At 38.3% G+C, this 18,802-nt stretch overlaps 1 protein-coding gene across 6 annotated transcripts in view; it reads right to left on the bottom strand.

Moving 5' to 3' along the window:
- Positions 1-3,356: 3,356 nt before the first annotated feature.
- ROBO1 (roundabout guidance receptor 1) overlaps positions 3,357-18,802 on the bottom strand; it is a 693,788-nt gene continuing 678,342 nt past the window's right edge. For all 6 annotated transcript variants that reach the window (XM_038135498.1, XM_038135488.1, XM_038135479.1 and 3 more), the window contains 5 exons: positions 17,023-17,432; positions 15,169-15,321; positions 6,873-7,181; positions 5,433-5,632; positions 3,357-4,821 (listed from right to left, as the gene is read on the bottom strand). In XM_038135498.1, coding sequence (XP_037991426.1) covers positions 4,807-4,821; positions 5,433-5,632; positions 6,873-7,181; positions 15,169-15,321; positions 17,023-17,432 — 1,087 coding nt within the window. In that variant the 3' untranslated portion in view covers positions 3,357-4,806. The remainder of the gene's footprint in view (positions 4,822-5,432; positions 5,633-6,872; positions 7,182-15,168; positions 15,322-17,022; positions 17,433-18,802) is intronic.

Genomic DNA, 18,802 nt, shown 5'->3' with positions numbered 1-18,802 from the left:
CAAATGTATAAATATCCTCATTTCCATGGTGTCACCTCAAAATGTTTCAAAGTTTCTGTGATCCAACATTCAGTGGCTTGCTAAAGAGAAAGGAGCAGTTTAAAAAATAATAATCCTAATCTTCAGATATTTCACTGCCACAGACAACACTGGCTTTTATGAAGAACATATTTCTAGGCAACAGGAAAATCATCATAGACAAGGGAAAAAAACCCTGAAAAAAATCAAATCTGGGTAAACAGTTCACACTGAGATGCACAGTTGTTGCCAATTTTAAAGATTCATTGTGTGGCCTAAATTCTCAAATTTTCCCTCAGTCCAATACAAAATGACACTGTTGAAGGATATGTTCAGTGAGGATGATGTCCATGGTAACACTGGGAGTTACTCATGTGCAACCTCAAGGCAAACCTCAAACACACATAGACAAGTTTGTCTTTCATCTGAGTCTTTGGAACAAGTCTTTGGAACTCTCATTTCCCAATCTTAATCTCAGCAAATACAAGATTCCATACGCATGAAAATCTGCATTTTCAAATACCAGAATCTTCCTTTGTACACACTAAACATATTATAATATACATAAGCAGTAAGATTTTAGTTTGCAAAGAATTTTCATCTGTAACATCCGCAAAAACAAGGTATAGAATAATCTTTTCCACCTGTAAGTACATCCTTTAATTAATTTGTAAATTTCACTTAGGGGATACAGCATTTTTAATTTTTAATAGAAGGTTCTGTTGCTGACAGAAAATCTTTTAGGAGCTATGAACACAGAGGTGGGATGTTAGCTTTCAAAAAAGCATATTGCACAACAGATGCTATGGTGGGCGGATCCTCCAGTTTTCCCATGGATGCTCTTTCTCCCTTAAGTTTACTGAAGGAAGATAATACATTAAAGAAAAATAAAGTAGAGAATGTTAGAAGCAAAACATTGTGTAAAATTTGCATGCTAACTAAAGCTATAAATTAAACAAGTTGTTATTTTAACAGATAGCTGGTTCTGGAATACAAGCGAGGTAGTAGATACTTTATATTTACAAAAGTTGAAGCAAAACTAATTGCTTAGGTTTCATGATCAGTTGCAGCTAACCTACTTCTGTACAATTTTTTCAAATACAGATCTAGGGCATATTTCCATTACCCTAAAATAAAAGCATTGTCAGAATAATTACTCATTGGAAAATAAACTCATTGCATAAAAAATGCTAAAATATATGCAAGACATTTTATAATATTTTATAAATATTATTTTAAACCTCTTTCATAGTATATTAGCAAGTGTTATTTTACTTCAAGTAAAATAAAATTTAACAGGAACTCATACAGGATTTCACAGGAAACACTACAAGAGAAAAAGAAAATGTCTGCATCCATTATGTTAGCACACAAAAGCTATGGATTTTCCTGTAGAGTACTTACTTTTTCAGGTATACAGCATAATCAAAACTCCTAAACACTACTTTGGTTGTGTTGGCTTTCCAATCACTTCATAATTCTTTAGGAAATGCAGATTTGTGTAAATGACCTCATTTTACTGTACCTCAATGGCAAAAACTAAAGCAGGTGTGTCTCTACATTGACTAACAAGAGTCATAATTCCAAGACCAACCTTGTACATATTTTCTCTTAGTGACATTGGTTTTGGTAAGACCAGAGTGCACCAAGAACCAAGTGTGGGTGCAAGAACCCTTGACAACTCTGTGACAACTGCTCAAGACACTGCCAGACACAAGTGAATGCAACCAAAAAACAATCCAAAAGTCCTCTTTGGGAACACCATCAACAAATTTATAACAACTTCTTAAAAAGCCTCATAGGCCAACATTTCCCACTTGCTGCTGGCTGAGGTCAGAACTTCAGCTGGAGCCTGACTTCCAGTGAAGCCATACAGATGGACATGGATATTGTTGGGATCCAGTGCGTGGTTTCCAGTTTGTCACTGTCCCAGCAGAGAATGAAGGGAGTACTTGTTATTTTGGGCATGCAGCACCAGTATTTCTGGGCAGATACACCTTACAGAGGTCTGCACACCACAGCTGCAGCTAGATCCCAGTTTTGAGATACTACACAACACGTCTGGCAGAAAGTTAAGCTTTTGTGCCAAGGGGCTGACATGCTAAGGGACACTTCTTTGAGCTCCACCTTGTTCCCCACAACCTGCTGTTGGGAATGGCTTCACCCCAAACCAAAAGGCTGTTTCTGGTGCCAGGAAAGCCTTTCAGCTGTGCCTGTGAAACCTCTCCTACCTCCTGCAAAGGAAAGGTGTAGCCAGATGGATGTCTCCTGGGCACATCCCAGGCTGCCTGTGGGCTCCTGCCTGGATAATGCTGACTCTAACACATGCTGACGTGAGGCACGAGGACTGAAGACATCCAAAAAAAAAATCAATACAGAAAGGCTACACATTTAACTTAACCTTAATCTTCATATTAGCTTCAAAGCTGCAGTTATGAAAAAAAGCTGTACCTGAGAGTTGTGCCTGTTAAGGCTCTAGCAGTGTTCTGTGACAAGAGAGCAAAGTGTGTCAGCCAAATTCAGCAATGTTTACCTGGGATGAAGGGCAGAGGATAAGGAAAGGGGGATCAGTATGATTACCACTCTTGTATTTTCATAACAGGTAATACAAGAGTGGAAAAGGGGCCATCACCTATTCCACCATGACCTACAGTGGGGCTCTGCCAACCACAGAATGGCCACAGCACAGACAGCAGGCAGGTAAGGAAACTTGAATTTGTGCAGGTCCCAACAAACCTCGACTCCTAACACTCATTCTCTTCACGTACTTGGATCTTCCTTCCTTTGTAGCCAACGTGTCTCACCCCTGAGGTGAATACTTTTGTTGGTACAGATTTTCTTCATCAGCTCTCTCTGGAAATTGGCAGGCTGAGAGAATTTTTCATTATCACAGTCCATGAAGCGCCCAGAAATCAGATCTTTAAGGCAATCAACTGTAATTATATAAAATCCTAGGCTGCATTCAGCTCTCCCAATTTGTTTATGCTACTGTAGCTGAATGATTTCAGTGGAACAGATCCTGGCTCTTGCCAATAGAAATAAGATTAGAGTTGCCCCTAAAATTATGCTTCAGGGAACACAAGAAACTACGCAGGAAAGATAATGTATTTGAGAACATTTTTAATAAATAATGTGACAAAAATTACTTTTCTGATTATTGGATCCTCAGTATGCAAAATTATGGCTAAAATATGAGGTTTCTTACATGAACATAATGAAAACATTAATCACATGGATTTTCCTTTAGTACTGCACACCCTTTCTATGGAACCTTTCTTTAAAAATTAGCTAAATGAAAAATTTCAGTCCTCGGTAAACACCAAAACACTTTTTTTTTACTTTTTTTTTTTCCATTGGGGCTAGTCCTGATAGCTGTCAATAAACAAACACACATCTTTCCATTAGCACCAATGACAAAGAAATTTTATAATTACAAAAAAGATCAGAAAATCTACAGACAGAGGACATCATTTGGCAAATTCAATGCAACTAATGCCTCTATTCCAGCTTTGATGATAATCCAATATTGAAAGAGGCCACAGAAAAATTGGTAATTTTCTTTAAGTCCAGGAAAAGTGAGAAGTGTTTTGATTATGGCCCACATTAACATTTGTTACTTTACCATCTGTCATCATTCAAATATTCCAAATACAAACATAGAGCATTAACAAAAAGATGAAAAATATCCCAAACAAATGCTTAACATTTTCAATAAGACAAAAAAATGGTTAATAGTTACAATGGTTTACAAACAAAGTTTAGTGATTGTGCTTTTAAAACCAAAAAAAAAAAAAAAAGATAAGCAGTGCATTACAAAAAAAATCATTGCCAAGATCAAAGAAAACTTCTTTAAGTGGCACTTCTTCTTTAAGGTGAATTGACACAAGTAGAGGTCTGAGATTTGGGCCAGTAGCAGTTGATGATATTACCTAATTGTTATTAAAAATGTCCATTGGTATTTTTTCATAAGCAATGTTGAAGCTGAAAATTGAAAAAAAGTTTTAGATAAACTTGCTCATGCTATGATTAGGCAAATAGCAATCACATTGGCTTACCTCCTGCCTATCTCAAAGGACATTTTTAATAAGAATGTATTTAATGATGAAAATGGAAAGACAAATCAAAGTACCACAGGGGTTTAAAATGAGTACATATTTACAATAAGAGCCATCTTGTCCCAAATTAATTTTACTTTCATTTGTCAAACTGTATCATCTGCAAAAGGTTAGCAAGAGACTGGCAGAACACAAGACACACAGTCTGTGTTAAAACTGCAAGACACCATTTGCAGTGACAGCAGACCACAGTGAAACCCCAGGAACCAAGGGATGTTCTGCACCATGTTCACCTTGGGGAGCTCTTTGATCACTGCCACGTCTCTTGCGGTGGTACCGACTGGCTCACTGGAGAACTGGCAGTGCACTAAGCACCACCTCACGGGGGAGAAACCTGGGAATCCCAGGCCCTGGAATTCCCTTCTGGTCTAATCCTGGAGCAGCAGCTGGCCCAAGCACCTTGAAGAGCAGCTTCCCTGCCTCCTCGGGCAGTGAAGGTGATGCACTCAGTGTTACGGAATAGGCAAGGGCCGTTCCTAGTGAGGAGGGTTTACAAAGAAAGAGTAAAATAAAAACTAGCATTCTGATGGCATGAGGAAAAAGGAAAAATTGTACACTCTGATTGCACTGAACATTATTTCTGGCGTCAAACATCATCAGACTTGAGGCATCTTAAGTGATTTTTTTTTTTTGATTAGATTTCAAAAGCCTGTTACAGTACATGTCGTTGTCTTCAGCTTTCTGTTTCCTGTATTAAAAAAGAGGATATGAATTACTACATGTTAACCTTTATAATCTAAAATTTGTTTTACATACTTCTTAGAGATTTTCTATCTTTAAATTATAATTACTACTTTAAATTATGCACAGCAGTGCAACTGTGTGTTGGCCGCCCTTTCTACAATAAGTATTTAAATTGAATCAATATCATTAGGCAGAAAAAGTAAAGAAAAAACGTTTGTATATCATTCTGTATTTTATTAGATATTAAGAAACTGCCAAAAGATGTGAAAGGCAATGCCATGGTGTTCTTAGATGCTCTAGTTCTTTACTTTCAGTTTTGAAAGAATGTGGGTACAGTAAAGTGTTTTTCAAACTAGTGTATTTCTGCAAGTCCCGTTCCATAAGTTTTACTGTGGTGACAATTACATTATACTGTATATGACTTGTTTATTATGTTTTGACACATTCCTAGTTTGTTTACTTGGATTTGGCATAACATTAATGGACAGATAAATGCACTAATTTTCCTGAACAGAAATATTTCTGGTTTAAAAGTGTTGTTTTTTTTTCTGACATATGTCTAAAAATAAAAAACAGCTTTATTGTAGTAATCTTCAGTATTACAACTGCAGTTACCTCCATCTCTTCTTCTTCTTCCTCTCCTTGTTCATAGGCTCCCAGTACTTGCATTTCTGCAACATTCCTTCGGGCTAGATTTGCTTGATCTGCCCTCTGTCTGCCTCCTGACCCTCGTGATGACATGGAACTGGAGGAGCTGGGATCTCTAGGATTATTTGATGTTGGAAACGTTGGTCTAGAATATGGCAGGATGTCCTCTGTATAATTAAATGCATACATTGTTATGTTTACTAGCCCAGAGATACTGTGAACCTAAAATTTCTGCATGCAGTTGATTTACTTTTTATCATTCTCAGGAGGTTTAAAGTGATGCCTGAGAAGAATATGAAATATGCTGCTTCCATAGCAGCATTATAAAAGCTTTCTCAAGGAAATTTAGGGTCTTTACATGGTAACGTTCTCTACAGAAAAACTAATTCATGATTAGTGCCCATTTAATTTCCATTTAGGATCCCTGGTCTATGTTCTACAGGAAAATGAAAAAAACCCACCCCCTGTAGTATATATTTGATATGTCAGAGTAGGAGGAAATGAGAATACAAGTATGATACAGGGAATTAATTTCATGTAAATACTGGACCCTGCATTTCTCAGGTTGAATTTGAGACGCAATCAGTGGCATGCTTTAATATTTCACCACCATCCTCTACAGTAGCATTCTAATAACTTTTCTCTACAGCAATCCACTGTAATCAAACTTTTATTCACGTGCCCACTTAACCAACTTAGTACTCAAACACCCCTGATGTTATCCCTAAATACCTGTAGATAGAAAGGACCAGGCATTTGTATCAATCTGTGCTCTTGGTGAACTCTTGGCATGCTCCATTAATTAGTAAACTTATCACTTTCCATATATAAGAGATTTCTTTGATCAGGTCTGGCTCATATAATGCTGTGTGGGTTAATATTTATAATTAATCCACAACTACTAGGGCTTTCTTAATCTTGAAAAAGGACCAGGTATCATTCTGGCCCTTTTGTCCTCTAAAAATTGGGAAAATGGGCCAAGTGTTGATCCTTTGGTTGGAAAGTTAAGTTTCTAACTCACAGATCTACTGTCTGGCTTCACTCAGTGTCCTTATAGACCAGATTATAATTAAATACATTAAATATAAGTAGACTACAAGTGTATGGTAGGAGCAGGGATACTGATCCTTACAACTCTTGAGGAATATTTCTTTTTGGTTTCCTCAGCATTAGCTTGGAAATGGGAATAGATGATGGGTCTAAGGGCAGCAAATAAGAAAAAGAATGCTTTGTAAGCTTGTAGTAAGCTTGTCTTGCACTAACAAGTTCCTTCAGCGTGACCCATATTAACACTCCAGTTATGATAAACAGTGGCAACTCAGCAGCTCTAATTCCACATCACCAGCCTGCAGAGTTCCCAGCAACCAACACCCAGCACTCCGGCCAACCCCGGGCAGGCAGAATGACCTTGAAGGAGATGACTTTTTGCTGGTGCGCCGTCTCGTTTTGGTGCTTTGCTGGCTCGCGGTTTGCCATCGCCCGGCTGCTCCAGGGGCTCTCTGCGCTCCCCCGAGCCCGTCCGCAGGTCGGGATGCTGCCTGCCCTCTGCCCCGTCCCTGCCCTTGTAGCTCACTCCCTTCCTGTCCGCCGATCTGTCCGTCCGCACGTCCATGGAGGCGAGCTTGGGCAGCAGCACCGACCGCACCTCCAGCTGCGCCTTGGACTGCGCTGTTGGGGACTTGATGGCTGGAGGGGGCACGGGAGGAGGGGGCAGGTCTGTGGAGATGAAAGAGAAGAGTATTTACGATGACATCGCACACTACTGAAATTAAGAAATAATATTTGACTTTGAACGGAAGAAACAGATGCTCTTGTTTGCTTTCCGCCCTCCCTCTGCCCTCCTCTCTCCACCCCAAAAAATATCAAGTTACTGTTGAAACTGCTGATGGGTATTTTTCCAAAAGCTTGAACTTCAAAAACACAAAGGACGACCTCTCTCTGCCTTTTCACATCACGATATTTTCTTAAAAATCATTACCAAAAGCTGCAATAAACTTTAGGCACGTGGATATCAGTTATGGATACCAACAAAGAGTTAAGGATAATAACATCTTCCTGACTATGTAATTGTTTGCAAAGTCCATTCAAGAATACAGCAGCTTGTGCTGCAATTGCTCAAGGTCTTCAGTGTAGTGAGCATTTAGGCAAACGAGCTGGGTTGTAAGAATGTATCAGATGCATTGCTGACATACGTAAGGATAAACTATATGCATTATTACAGTCTTCCTTTAAAACAGTCGGCTAAAATAACACATATATCCTTGATGTCTGTGGTTATGTCATGACATATTAAAAAAAAAAGTACAGTCAATGAAAGCTCTCAGAAAAAAACAAAACAACAAAAAAAAAAGACACACAAAGGCTTCTGGATTTGTCTCTTTAAATTAGCACAGCTTAAGGGGTTCTAAAAATCTGAACTATTAAAAATACAATTTATAAAGAACACACATTATTTACTTCATTATATTTTTCTATTCTTGCATTAGGACATAAAACTAGAATATGTATAATGTTAATCAGGATACAACAGTGCCCTGTGGAACATTTATGTGAAGAAAAAAATATAGGAGTCAAGGAAGGGAGCGGCAATACAAAAGCAGTTCACAATAAAGCTATAGGCACAATTCACACAGATATAAGAGAACAACAGGTTAAAAAAGTGAGATGAGGTTAATATTCTAAGTGAAATTGCTAGGAAAAATCCCATCACTATTAAAAATTGAAATGTCAGCATTTTGTAATAGTGTGCTTTCTACTTCCACAAAAATCAGGGAGCAGCTGTGTTTTTCAAACACCACCACTATATATACAGCTAATTCTAAGTCTGTTCAATAGAATATTTCAACTTAAATTTACCTAAATTGGGCCAAAAATAAAGGTGGTAATCTTAAATAAGAAAAAGGAGGTATCTAATATATTCATATAAGTTCAGATATGGCAGATGCCAGACATTTTTGAGAGATTTTCCAGTGACACAAAGCATGAGTGACTCAATCCAGCCCTGTGGAAAAGATGGAACCAATGCAGAATTTCAGTGCTCTGTGTAAGCTTACTGGGAACCACCCACCACATTCACCTGATGACATATCTTGGAATTATCCTTCATCTGTCTTAAACAAGACTGGAAATTTTATCAATTGGCTGGACTGGAATGATGAGGAAGAAAGATGTCAAAAAGTATGGTTCATAAGGTTGGACATACTTCAGGGAAATTACATCCTGCTGCAATAACTCTACTGTCTTGGTGGAAAAAACCCACAACAAACAAAGAAAGCAAACAAACAAAAAAATCCCATCAAGGTAGTTTGTTTGTTGAATATTAGCAGTTTTGGAGAGCAGCTAAAGGTAAACAATTGACTATTAAGACTTAATTTTGAGTATCTACCTAACACTCACTATTTGCAAGTATCTTTAAGAAAAAGGACTGTCATTTTCAAAGCCTAAAAAGACACAATGTAAGCTTGGATAAACTAAGTGGCTGAATCAAAATGAAGGGGAGGTTTAGATTGGATATGAGGAAAATGTTCTTCACCCCGAGAGTGGCTGGGCACTGGAACAGGCTCACAGGGAAGTGATCAGAGCACCAAGCCTTACAACATGGAAAGAAAGCACAGAATCAGTTAGGCTGCATTCCTTTGTTATCTGTAACTATTAAACATGGTTTAGAGAGGTAACCTCTGTTCAGTATGCAGCCTCAGCAGTGAAAGTCTGTAAGCCCAGCCATCCGAGCAGCACTTAGACTACCTCTTCTAAAAATGTCTAAAAATGCTCTTTGGTGGCAGGTGAGGTCCTGCCACCAAAAACCAAACCAAACTACTTTCACTGGGCTGCCCAGCCCGGTAGATGCAAATTTGAATTTCTGGATCACAAAGATCCACACCCATGTAATCTTGAGTCAATACCTGCTGCAGAAAGTGTTGTTCTGAAGAAGTACATAACCTCTTACAAATCAGCAATCATGTGAAAATTCATGTGAAGTCTGTCTAAGTCTTCAGAGTTGTGTGTAGTAAGTTCCTTGAAAGCCCAGTGCATAAAACCATGCCAATCCAGACTAAAGCTTATCTCAAACTCAGAAGTGTAGACTTCTGCAACCAGTGCTTTTCTTTTAACACACTTTGGTTGGATTTGTCCTTATCTCAACCCTTTGGGGTACATGTTGAGCACCAAAAAGGACTTTCATGGCTTTAAGCCCAGCTGGAGAGGAAATTCCTCTCAGCCACTCACTTAACCTTCCACATCTGTTCTCTCACCCCAGTGGAATGGGGAGGACAATCAAAGTAAGTTGTATGTTGAGCTAAGAACAGTTTAATAATTGAGAAGTAAAATAATACAATAATGGTAACAGTAACAATACTGATAACAATGAGGGGAAAAAAAAGATGCACAATGCAATTGCTCACCACCCACTGTTCACCCAATTTGGTCACCACCCACTGACCAGTCAATGCCAGACCCTCTTCCCGAACACTCCTGGGTGAATCCCCAGTTTATATATTGGACACAATGTTCCATGGTGTGGAACATGCCTTGGGTCAGCTTGGGTCAGCTGTCCCAACTATGCTCCCTCCCAAGTTCTTCTGTGCACCTCTGAGCATTAAGACAAGGAAAAAAAAAAAAGTCTTTGACTTAGGATAAGCATGACTTAGTAAAAAAACATCATCAACACCACTCTTATCCAAAACAAAGCCCTGTAACAGCTGCCAGGAAGAAATTAACTCTATTCCTGCTGAAACCAGGACAACGCAATATCTTGTGTCTCATATGCTCCACTCACTGTCTCTTCAATAAAGCACTGAATAGCCCTTCTCTTGAACCTGCTGATGTAAAGGGAGTGTAGATATCCAACATCAGCCTCTTCAGTCTCCCTTGGAGCCAGTGTCCAGCAGATGTGCCATGGCTGAACAAATCCTGAAGGCAAGGAACATTCCTGCAGCCTGTTAAATAATGCTTGGAGCAAACTACTTTGTTCAAGAATCCTATACAGCTACACAGGACAATGAACAAAGTGGTGTTGAATCTTTACTATGGAAAGGGAAGATGCACTGATAGAAAATGTTTCATAAACTGGCAGCAGCTCCATGGCACACTAATAACTAAAGAAAAGTGATATTCGCTTTCAAGAACATTTTTGCAACCTGCAGGGAAACTATAAAAATCTTCATTATAACACAGTACTTCTGACTGAGAAGAATCCTTAACAGAGGGGAAAAAAAATCCCTTTCAGAAGTCAACACTATTACACCCCTGTGGTATTTATTTTAACAGCTCAGATCACAGAGAAAATCCAGATTCAATCTGCCTTCTCGAGTACAAACTGGCACACTTCTTATTAAAAGCAAAATGGAAGCTTCCATTGTAAGGAATAAAAAATAAATCACAAAGCAACATCAAACCAATAGAAAGAACTCAGAAGTATTTGTTAAAGGTCAGCTGTGCTCACATGTTTCATTCATGTCTACGTATTACTGTTATCCTGCTTCCCATGTAACTCAAACAATTAATGGATGCTATTTCATAGCTCAGCCTACAGGAGGAACCTTCCACAGGTGTCTTTTGAAAGGAGAAATGATAATTTTCTAAATGAGAACACACAGGAACCACAGCATAAGCCAAACAGTATTGAGGAAAAATAATCTACTGAATTAATTTAACACTAAAGAGAAGAAACCACAAATAAGCACAAGATTACTTGTAAGTAGTGACCAATGAAGGAATTAGGCTTCATTAGGCAACCCTCTCTTTTAAACTCTATCAAGCTGCAGATTTTTTCAGCCATACTCTGAAGAAAATAGCAGTTATAGATTTGATGCAATACTGAAGAAGACCCCTGGAAGTGTTCGAGGCAAGGCTGGATGGGGCTCTGAGCAACCTGGTCTAAGGTGTCCCTGGCCATGGCAGGGAGGTTAGAGCGACATAACTTTTGAGGTTCCTTCCAACCTAGGCCATTCTAACATCCTGTAAGATACAAAGTGAATTTTCAGTCTATTTCATGTTCATGGTGGTAAGCAAGACTCAAGATTGTTCCTGACTTGAAAAAAACTTACACAGCATTTAAGATTTCCAGACACATCAGAATCTGAGCTATTATTCACATAGTGAAGTTGTTTTCATGATTTGTCTCTCAAGAAACATGGCTCACACTGTACACAGTAATTGAATGAACAAATTAATACAGCAAAGCCCAATGTGATGTATAAAAGCTGTGGCCTGTTGCCTTTTTTTTTAAATGTACATTTGCATAATTATCAAAACAATTTTCACTCCACAAATCCTCCCTCAAGTAAAAAATTCTGGATTAAAAAAATATAATGGACTCAGAAGTAAGGACTGAGAAGAGGACAAGCCTCTGTAAATTATTATAATTCAATAACAGCTGATTCTTAGCAGAGTAAGAAATGCATTCCTACTTATTTTGTACCTTGATAAAATTTGCTTCATACGGAGTAGATTGTTTTGTACTGCACAGGCAGAGGGAGACAAAAGTACAAATGGTGTTGGCATGCATAAAGGCTTAACATTTCCAAGTGAAAATTCAAGGAATACTTGGCAGATGGTCAACTGCCTTTTGTGAGAAATTCAGCTGCCCTGACATCATGTCATTGGTAACACAGCTAAATAACTCAGTTACAGTCTCAGCCAGTTAGTTGCAAAACTGTTTAGTATTTTTTCCTCACTCAGAAATTCAAAGAATCAGGATTTAAAATCTATGTGAACTGCGAAAGGCATAATTTCTAAATCAGAACAATGGTGAAGTACTTTTATCCTTTTAATCTAAATGCTTTCAATTCTAGGGTTTATAACAACTGATAAATCAATTCAAGACAGTTCAGAGGAGAGTTTCCCATATATATTTTTAGAAAAGACAAACATATTCTTTTAAACTTTGGTTTTCTAAATTAGATATGTAAGTAGGTCAGTCAAGGTTGAGAAGGTGGGTACCTCTGCTAGTTGGTTCTTGTAATGCATTCTTAGTAAACTCTCCTAAAAGGCTAGATGAAGAGCAATTAAAAATTCATACATTTTAATCCTTACCACCTACTGTGCAAAGATTTTTAGCAACAAATATGAAGAACATTTCACTGCCTGGATGACTGTCAAGGAACATAACAAGTAAGCTGAAATCCCATCTCACATAAAGTAGCAACTGACTTGAACTAATGCTCACAGAAAATATGAAATTGTTACTACTTGGACAATGCAGAGTAGATCAGAGAGCACTCTTATTTAAAAATAGGTAGTAGTAAGCCTTTTATTGCTACATTAGTAACAAACACACCAGAAAGACCAACCTTTTTCACAGATTTGTCTATATGATGAAAATTAAAAAGAATTTTGAAAGATTTATATATATTGCTGCTGATAACACTCCTGGCATTTTCAACTATTAATGAAAATCTTTAATTTATTTATATATCCTTCCTGTCAACTAATCATTTAAATTCTTCCTTACATTTGTATTTCATAGACTAGCAAGTACTAATTCAGGTAATTTGGGAACAGTAAAAAATTCTTTATATGCAAATATTTAAAATTCCATTTTAGAGGCTGAGAAAGTAATGAAGGAATGTATTTTTCTCTTTTTAGTATTTATTGAATGCTTCTGCTTTTTATTCCCCCCACTACTACAAACACATATATGTTTACTCATTATGAGGAAAAAAAGCAACTCTGTATCAGACATTCCTTTATAAAAAGAGATAAATAATAGTCATCAAACCAGTATAAAAACCTGAGTATATCTCAGAAAGGTCAATTGTGCTTAAATGTTTCATTCATGCATCCATACCACTTTTCTCCACCTAAGAAAAACAATTACTCTTTGTTACTTTATAGCTAATTCTAAAGGGTCACAATATACTAGATGAGGCTAATAAAGTGAATGGTTAGAATCTACAGTAAGGTTCCAAATACACTTATGCAAATAGACTGAGGGGAAAAAATAATAATAATTAAAAAAATATCAAAACCGAACAAGTCCTTCAACCTTTGAACTGGATTTTATTAGATCTGCAGGAATTAAAGCCATAATTTGCTATTCCCTGAATAACCACACTGTATTGCACTATAAAAAGGTTAGTGGAAATTCTTACCTAATTAGAAAATATGCTGAAGTAAGCAGGTGCTACACAACACAAAACAAATATTGATCATGATTGTCAAATCTATATTGTAATGTTTAATGACAATGGCTCTATGATTTAACTCTGTATAACTACCTTCACAAAAAACCTGTCATCAAATACAGGCCCATCTCTTATTTATTTCTGATGTCCTAGCTATTGTGTTTGCATTGAGGCTTGATGCTCTGTCAATTATTCAGTTAAGAGCATTCTCTTCAAGAGAATAAAAGCTGATGAAATGTCAATAAAGATCCAGTGAAACACCATTACAAGAGTCTCATAAACATAACGTTTCTGGTACAGTTTTGGGATTTACACCTTGTGTTGTCCTTTCACAGAAGCAAACATGCACAAAAGCACTGTAATAACCTCTTGAAATCAGATAATATTCCAACAGCTCAGTTTCGCTGACAGAAGGGGCCTGGGCACAAGCCAAGAGGCCCAGGTGCACTGTGTCATGCCAGCATTTAACGCAGCCTAATATCAGATAGATGCTACTGAGAGAAAATACTCCCAATAAAGTACAGATAATAGCACGGACAACCACTCATTGCTAAATTACTTCTGCTCATCGTGCTTTGAGCTTTGTATTAAATTTTTTTGTCAAGTGGCAGGAATCACAGGGAGAAGTGGTTCAAAACTCCCTTCTTGTAACCCTGGATAAGGATCTATAATATTAGCCTTTCATATGATAATGGCAAATGATGCCCCTCTTTGAAAAAATTCAGGCTGGTAATGAAAGTCCTAATCAGATTGTTGTTGCAGAGAAGCAGGAGGTGGGGAGCTCTGCCCTTCTCTCCTTTTCCCTTCCCTCCCCTCCCCTTCCCCCACATCTCCCTCCTGTTAGCAAATTCTGCAAACTTGACAAGATGGGTTAAGTCTTGGGGAATTTATCTTACATGAATTTCCAACAAAGCCCACGGATTGTTTTATACTACTGGAAGGCAGTGCTTTAATAAAAGCTGCACCACCTGAGGCATTTTCATTAAAGGCTCTCTCTAGACAACATCACAATGTTTGCATTATCATCCTAGACCCCCAAGAGAATACAAGCACTACCTTTTCAGCAAGAGTTGATATTGTGTGTGAAGGCACGAGAGAAGATGATTAGATTTTGCTTTCACTCACAAAGTAACCGCTTGCAACAATGCTGTGGTCAGGATTACAATTCACTGAATTTGTGCTGTCCACCATTTGAACGGTGAATTGCTTTTTTTAGGAAAAGACACATTCTGAAGGTTTTAATAGTCAGTCACGTGAACGAAGATTTTAATCCTAACCACGCATTATTCTCAATGACTGTACTATTTAAGCTATCTGGGCTCTTAACCAATGACAGTAATTAGCCGATTAGGACACTATAGAAAACAGGTGCAAGGCTCTGGAGTGGCAGCATCAATGTATAGTATTAAGGAACTCTGGCATTTAAAATGATTAAACTGTTCATCTTGTTTAGCAACAGGAAACACAAATCACTGAATTCTGAAACACAGCCTTATCTCTGTGGAAAAATTTCACGCGCACATACTGAATGCACATTTAGAAAGGTTCACTGAGGCTTTCACCCGTTTCAGTGGACTCACCATCTGTGTAGACTTCTCTGCGCAGATGTCCTGGCTGGTGTTTTTGCTTTTTGGCAGGTCGGACCTTCTGTATTACAACAGCACTCATGTTGCTGTCGGTAGATACAGGGCTGGTGGGTCTGGGACAGTGTGATGCATGAAAATGTCTACGGCCTGCAAATGGTTATAGAACAATAGCAATTATTCTTCTTACCTAAAATAAGATCTTTCATACTTTTTATTTCCAAATCAGAATGCTCTAGCAATATAAAACCTAAAAATTCACTGTTGGAACATTAGTAAAGCTCATCCAGTTTTAGAATGAGCTGTAACTAAATCGAAGCATTTGCTATCCTATCATTAGGCAGGCTGGCTTGGTTGCACAGAAATTATCCAGCTGCTTGGTAGCTCCTGCCCCAGGAGCACGAAATCCATCAGCAGGCAAGCATGAGCCGGATTCCCACCCAGCCAGTTTCTGGAAAGACCACAATGTTTCCCTTTCAGGTTCCCCCTCCCCTAGCTTGGGCCACACGAGGTCATCCCTGCCATAAGCAGAGCAAGTGACCAGGAGGTCTCAGGTACAGAAGTCCCCTCTGCCACTTTGAGTGAACTTTCAGGAATGCATCGAGGCTGGATGCCTGGCATTTTATCAGATTATTTGCAGATAAGTGTCACATTTTAAGGACATGCAGTCAGGCGCACATAATACCAATATATAGAAATCATTGCATAATGTGAACTTAACTGTGGCAAAAATATTAGCAAACGTATGTAAAAAGACCTTTTCTAAACATATAAGTCTCTACACATATTTATAGGATTTTTTTTTGTACAAAATGGATAAAATCCTGGCCCTGTGGGTACGAATGGGAGTTTTGCCACCTACTTCAATTGGTCAGGATTTCATCCAGAATTACTAAATTACCTCCCCTCTCACTCTTCATGATGAACAGCTGTGTTGAAATGAAACAAAGGACTGTTAACTGGGAGAGGAAATCTGAAGTGGGAGGAAGGTTGACAATTTGTGGAATCAGGGTGGACACAGTTGTGACAGAGTACCTCTTCTGCAGGTCTGGCAGTTTAATAGAATTGATTGTCAAAACAGTCATGGAACTGCCTGAAACCTGCATCCCAGACTGCTGTATTCATATTTTTTAAGTAAGTATAACAATATTCATTTTGCCTAGTAAGATTACTGTATATATCCACTATACCCATTTATATCCAGTGCTACTAGTATCCAGCGTGTTGTAAAAAATGCAGTAATTCAAATATCATTTTTTATATGTTCTGTGGTGTTTCAGGAGAAAGGAAAAGTGAAAATGCAAACATATGCATAAGGCCCTGCTGCATATGCATAATCTGTAATTTAAAATGCAATTCATAACAGCTATCAAAATATGAAACCAACACAAAGCCAGTTCATCCCAATAATACAACAGTAAAAGCCTGAACAGAATTCCTCAAAAAAAAAATCCAAATCCAGGGAAAATATGAATCTAAAGGTTTACTATTTATTTGGACATTTCAGGAGAGAGAGATTAAATCTCCTCTCGTGACTGAAACACTCTTCAGAGAAACTGAAAAGATAGACTCCTATAATCATTTTTTTTTCCCCCACTCATTCAGTTCTGAGTACAAATCCACCAGCAGGTCTGGTGTTTGTCTGTGATCAGTGAGACCAAAGAACTAGGAACTACTTATGAAAAACACAGTACAGCAGCAATTTATTTGAATTGTTTCACCAAAAATCCTGTCCTGCCTCTTCCTGACTTCTAAACATCCCAAGAACAGGAGTTCAGAAAGTGCCTGTGGACAGGCTCTTTTCACAGTGGACACTTTTTTGGTTATCCCGTGGAGCAGAGGACAACTCACCTCCTGCTGCCTCGTGCATTTGCCTCCTGGCCACTTTGAGCCCGGCGTACTCCGCGGCTGCTGCGACGGCCTGTGCAAAATCTGCATCAGTGAAGAATGATCCGTCGGAGGAGCTGACGCTGGAGCGCCCGCTGGAGATGTTGTCTTCTTCAGAGGCTGAGCCCCAGCCATTGATCATGGACCCTGTCACAGAGCTCTCCAAATCCCCAACGCTGGAGGCAGGGGTCTGCTCCAGGCCACGCAAAAGGAGCCTCCTGTTCTGCATCTTGGCAACCTCAATATCTGCCTCGTCCTCCTCCTCTTCTGGGGCGTCGGTATCCATGTCAGAGACCAAGGGCCCTGAGATGTATCCATAGGTATGTGGTGGGGAGATGGGCCTTGGAGGGGGTGGAGGACTCACAGGCTGACGTCTGCATAAAAACACAAGGGTGAGAAGAATTGAAATCGCGTAATGAAGTAAGAGGAAACAGCAGATTGATGAAAATAGTTTCTTTTATTTTCCAGCAAGCTTGGCCGGCCTTTTGAAATCAACCTAATTTACATCTGAAATGCTCAGGTTTGATTTTATAGTTTATACTTTTTCTGTAAATCAGAACTGACAGCTATGTAGTTTGAAATCTATCACAAAGAAGTCTGATTTTTTAATACGGTTCCTTTATCACTGACTTTAATGATAAAGCTGTTCATTTTCCCTAAATAACACATGTAGAGCTAAGCAAAGAGTTGGTCACAGATCATGTGGCTATTAAAAAAACTTATGTGTGCACCCTTGAGAGTATAAGCAAAAGAAATACCTGTAAACATATAGCTTGAAACTATCAATGCCAAAGATGCATCTATCCAAATAGATTGCTTCATTAACATTATCTTCCCTCCACCCGCCCTGGTGATTCAGAAAGATATGAAAAAAGAGACTGCAATTTCATTATTTTTAAATTGATCTAGGTGATGAAATAAAAGAATTTTCTACCATGCTGTTAGTTCTAGGCCTTAGAGGTACCAACATGCATACAGATGTATAGGTTAACTAATTTTGATCTTAATTTGTCAGTAATGGTATCTCCAGCTTAAGGAGGCAAAGTATAAGATATCAGATTAATGTTCAAGATTAGTTAATACTTCACTCAGAAGTTCCAGGTAGCAACATTGTCAACAGTTCTTCATGGGGCCACAGACACACTCTTTAAGTGCCATTTGTCTGGCAGGAAAATACACTTTCTGCAGTAATGGTTCTCCCATTCTCTGCTGGCTGTGCTCACCAGGAATTTCTACTGCAGTCTGCTTTGAAAAAAATTTAAAAGTAATTTTCCTTTGTCATCTTTGTTCTCTTATTATCTCAGTGAGAAATGGTGACTCTAATGGTTAAATCAACTCTTTTGTATGGGTGCCATGCAATTTTGGTTGGGTTTTTTTTCAATTTTAATAAATGGGAATATATGTTAATTTTGGAAAGAAATGTTAACAAGGAAAGACCTAATACTCTAAGAGGCCATTGAATCCTCCCTGGACTACATCATTACTGTTTCTCACTTGCTGCATTAAGTACTGAACAGAATGAAAAATAGGGATAAATATCCAATAATCATTTTATAACAGCACCTTCAAATCCCAGAAGCTGTTGCTGCCTGTAATCTGTATCTGCTTTAACTAGAGACCTTGCCCAATAAAGACTTACGGCCTTAATTTAAAGATCTTGTGACAAATGTCCTTGTGATATATTTGTCTATTCTCTAGGTTTTGGTATTAGAAGACAGACAACTGGTTACAAAATATGTTAGGG

Source organism: Motacilla alba, chromosome 1, assembly GCF_015832195.1.
Source record: "Motacilla alba alba isolate MOTALB_02 chromosome 1, Motacilla_alba_V1.0_pri, whole genome shotgun sequence".
NCBI lineage: Eukaryota > Metazoa > Chordata > Aves > Passeriformes > Motacillidae > Motacilla > Motacilla alba.
Note: the sequence above shows the minus strand (reverse complement) of the source record. Positions and strands in the feature narration are given on the sequence as shown.